The 3,449-nt window shown below is 37.5% G+C and overlaps 1 protein-coding gene across 1 annotated transcript; it reads left to right on the plus strand.

Annotated features, from left to right (window-relative positions):
• Nucleotides 1-1,240: 1,240 nt before the first annotated feature.
• Nucleotides 1,241-1,994, plus strand: LOC125591917. Its single transcript, XM_048766844.1, has 4 exons — nt 1,241-1,323; nt 1,389-1,476; nt 1,595-1,891; nt 1,950-1,994. The coding sequence occupies exons 1-4, from the start codon at nt 1,241-1,243 to the stop codon at nt 1,992-1,994; spliced, it is 513 nt and encodes a 170-aa protein (XP_048622801.1).
• Nucleotides 1,995-3,449: the final 1,455 nt, after the last annotated feature.

Below are 3,449 nucleotides of genomic sequence, written 5' to 3' on the forward strand. Positions count from 1 at the left end.
GGAATATCGAGGGACATAAATAACTGTTACACGAGAATTTTTGTTAGTTCGATAAGTTGGATTTCGTCAGTAAGTCATCGGAAATTATCGATAAATTTCCGAGGAATATTTTTGACCGTTGCAAATATTTTGAATTATTGAATATCCGACGAATTTCCGACAAACAATCCGAAACATTCCGACAGAACTCCGACGACCTGTTTTTGACCGTTTTAAAGCCGTTTAAATTTTTCAGATTTCCGACAGAATTCCGACGACCCTTCCGTCGGAAGTGTTGGCATCTTTTTCTATAAATACGAGATCCCCTCATTCACTCTTCATTCTCTCTTCACCCTCTTCACTCTCTTCATTCTACTATAAATACGAGATCCCCTCATTCACTCTTCATTCTCTCTTCACCCTCTTCACTCTCTTCATTCTACAAATTCGAAAAAAATCATGTCTTCTTCAAATTATTTTCGTGATAAACCTCATATGGATCCAAACACCAACTTACTTACGGAAGAATAAGCAAAAGGCATTACCGAATTCATGGTATTTTTTTCAACAACAACACACAAAAATATATGTTTTGAAAGTAAATTTGTGGTTTGTTATGTTAATTTGTTGTTTTATGAAATTTATAAAGGTTCAATTGCTAACTAGAATTTTTTTTGTGTGTTTTAAAAATACTTAAACACGTTTTTAATATTTATATATATTTAGAAAGGCATAACAATTTTTTTAATGTTGAATTTCTGTATAACAAACGTTTTTATTATATATATCAGCATATAAACGATTTTAAAATATATTTAACCCTTTTTAATATATATATTTAGGCTATCTTATTTTAAAAACGTTTTTAATATATATATATATATATATATATATAAATGATTTTATATTTATAATATTTTAAAAATGTTTTTAATACATATATTTATTGTGTTATCATATATTAAAAACGTTTTTAATATATATATATATATATATATATATTTATGTTATCATATATTAAAAATGTTCTTACATATAAACCATATTTCAAATATATTTTATTATTTATCTAACTAATCATATTTTCTTTCTTAGGTCTGATGATGCTCCCGCTCCGGTTAGGCTACGTCGTCCTAGAGCACAAGGTCGATCACATTCGGGGAGCAATTCTCATGCATCCGCATCTTCGCAGGAGCAAAATTCTGTTCCTATTGCTCCAACTCAAGCTTTAGTTCCAGCTGCTCCACCTGAGCCGGGTGTCATGAGTGTTGAACTATTGGTTCAACAACCCGGTCGACATCATCTTCCCATACTCCATCCCTTACCCGAAGGAGACACTACATGGTTAGTTTATTTATTTATTTATTTTTATTGAATTTTATAACACATAATCTTGTTATTTTTTGAAGGTTCAACAAGTCGCACAATGGCATTAGCAAGAGCATTAACGAGATGATGTATTCCATGCTGAAGACTGGCTATAAGACCTATAGCAAAGTCCCAGCCGCCGATCGCGAGTTGTGGTTTCGTCAGTTTGCGGTATATTTCTCTTAATTTTGTTTCAGTTTTTGATTTTAGTTTTTCTATTATATTTCTACTTATTATATGTTTTCAGCAAGAAATTAATTGGGCATCTGGGGATTCGACAGTCGTCCGTAAGGCGTTCCACAAAAAGGCCATGGAGATTTACATAAATCAGATTTATGAGTGGAAACAGCTATGGCATAAGGGCAAGAAACCGAAATTTATCAACTCGAAGGTTTGGCAAGACTTAGAGGTGCATTGGTCGAAGCAGGAGACTGAAGAGCAATCAGCGAAGAACTCCCAGAACCGCTTGAGCGACCGTGGTGGACTAGGTGTTTATGTCCACAACCTCGATGCTTGCAGTATGTCCTCTAAGGAGGATCAACTTGTAAGTTTTATATATTTTTACAATTTTTTTATATATTTATTAATTAAATTTCTTTTAGGTTGCGGCAAATGACGGTAATCCCGCCGATTATCTCGATGTCTGATGTTAGGAGTTTTCAAGGCTCCTAAGACAAATGTTGTAGTATAGTGATTGTCGAACCAGTTCTGAGGGATATCAAAGCACTGAGAATGCAAGTACTCACTTAATCTAAGTGCAACCAATGATTTAGATGGGTTTTAAACTACTACTAATACTAGAAAGCAATAACAAAATGATACTTTCTTGACTAAGGGAAAAGAGAACTCATAGGCATAGGGATTAGACCTTGGGTGATCGAGTATCGAACTAAGGATGGCAAATGATTAATCAAACTATCTACCTTAAGCCTAGACACAATTCTAAGCAAGCTCTATGTCTAGATGAATGCTCATTTGCTAACATATCTCAAACATCAAATGTTTTTGGTTGAATAATATGAAAGCAATCATTACAAATAAGTCTATTAGCTATTTTAGCACCTTTAACAACAAATGTCTTTGGCAAAGTATACTAAAAGCCTAGGAGAATTGTCTCAGGCATTTCATCAAACACCTTTCGGGTGGGAAATGCCTATTGATCAATTTTTGAGTGGCCAACTCAGAAGATGCATTAGGAATACTCCACTAGCAAGGAACAAGAATGATCTACACTAAAACATCCTAGAACTAACCTAATCACCCTTAATCTCCTTAACCCATGAATTCAAAAGGTGATTACTCACTAATCTCCATGATTCTTCTTAAACCCATATTGGATTTCAGATTAATCATGTAGAGAAATAGATAAGAAATCAACAAGAACACAAGAACATAACAATCAAAATCCAAGAGATAAACTTCTCAAGAGAGTTTTTGTGTATTTCTCAATAGATCCAAAAGATAATCTCCTCCTGGTGGCTTACAGAGTATTAAAACATAGCTTTAGAAAATAAAAACGTGCATAATGAAATGACCAAAAGGCCCTTGAGAAAACATGAATTCGGCCAAACAAATAGACGTGGAGCGACCTCGGCACGTCGCTGCGACAAGTCGCTCCGGCCTTCGGGAGCGACCTCAGTGGGTCCCTCTGAGAGGTCGCTCCAGGCTTCGCTTCGTGTCGTCTCGCCATAGAGACGCGAGCGACCTCGGGGTGTCGCTTTGGGAGGTCGCTCCGAGAGGGGTGTGAGATGCGAGCGACCTTGGTGCGTCGCTCTGGGCAAGTCGCTATGGGCTTCCAACGGGATGAATATGGCGAGTGACTTCACGGGGTCGCTCCAGCTAGGTCGCTCTGAGATCGGGAGCGACCTTGGTAGGTCGCTCTGAGAGGTCGCTCCAGGGTCATCTAAGACGGTTCGGAGTAACGAGAACGCGAGCGACTTCATGGCGTCGCTTTAGGAAGGTCGCTCTGAGAGGTGGGACACAGCTACTTCGTGATGTCGCTCCGGGAGGTCGCTCCCATGCTCTGCTCGTTTAATGATCACCTATTTCACCTCCTTCGAGCTCCAAATGCATCCAAATGTCCCCAAGAACTCCATGTGGCA

The sequence above is a fragment of the Brassica napus genome, chromosome C8 (genome assembly GCF_020379485.1).
Source record: "Brassica napus cultivar Da-Ae chromosome C8, Da-Ae, whole genome shotgun sequence".
Taxonomy (NCBI): domain Eukaryota; kingdom Viridiplantae; phylum Streptophyta; class Magnoliopsida; order Brassicales; family Brassicaceae; genus Brassica; species Brassica napus.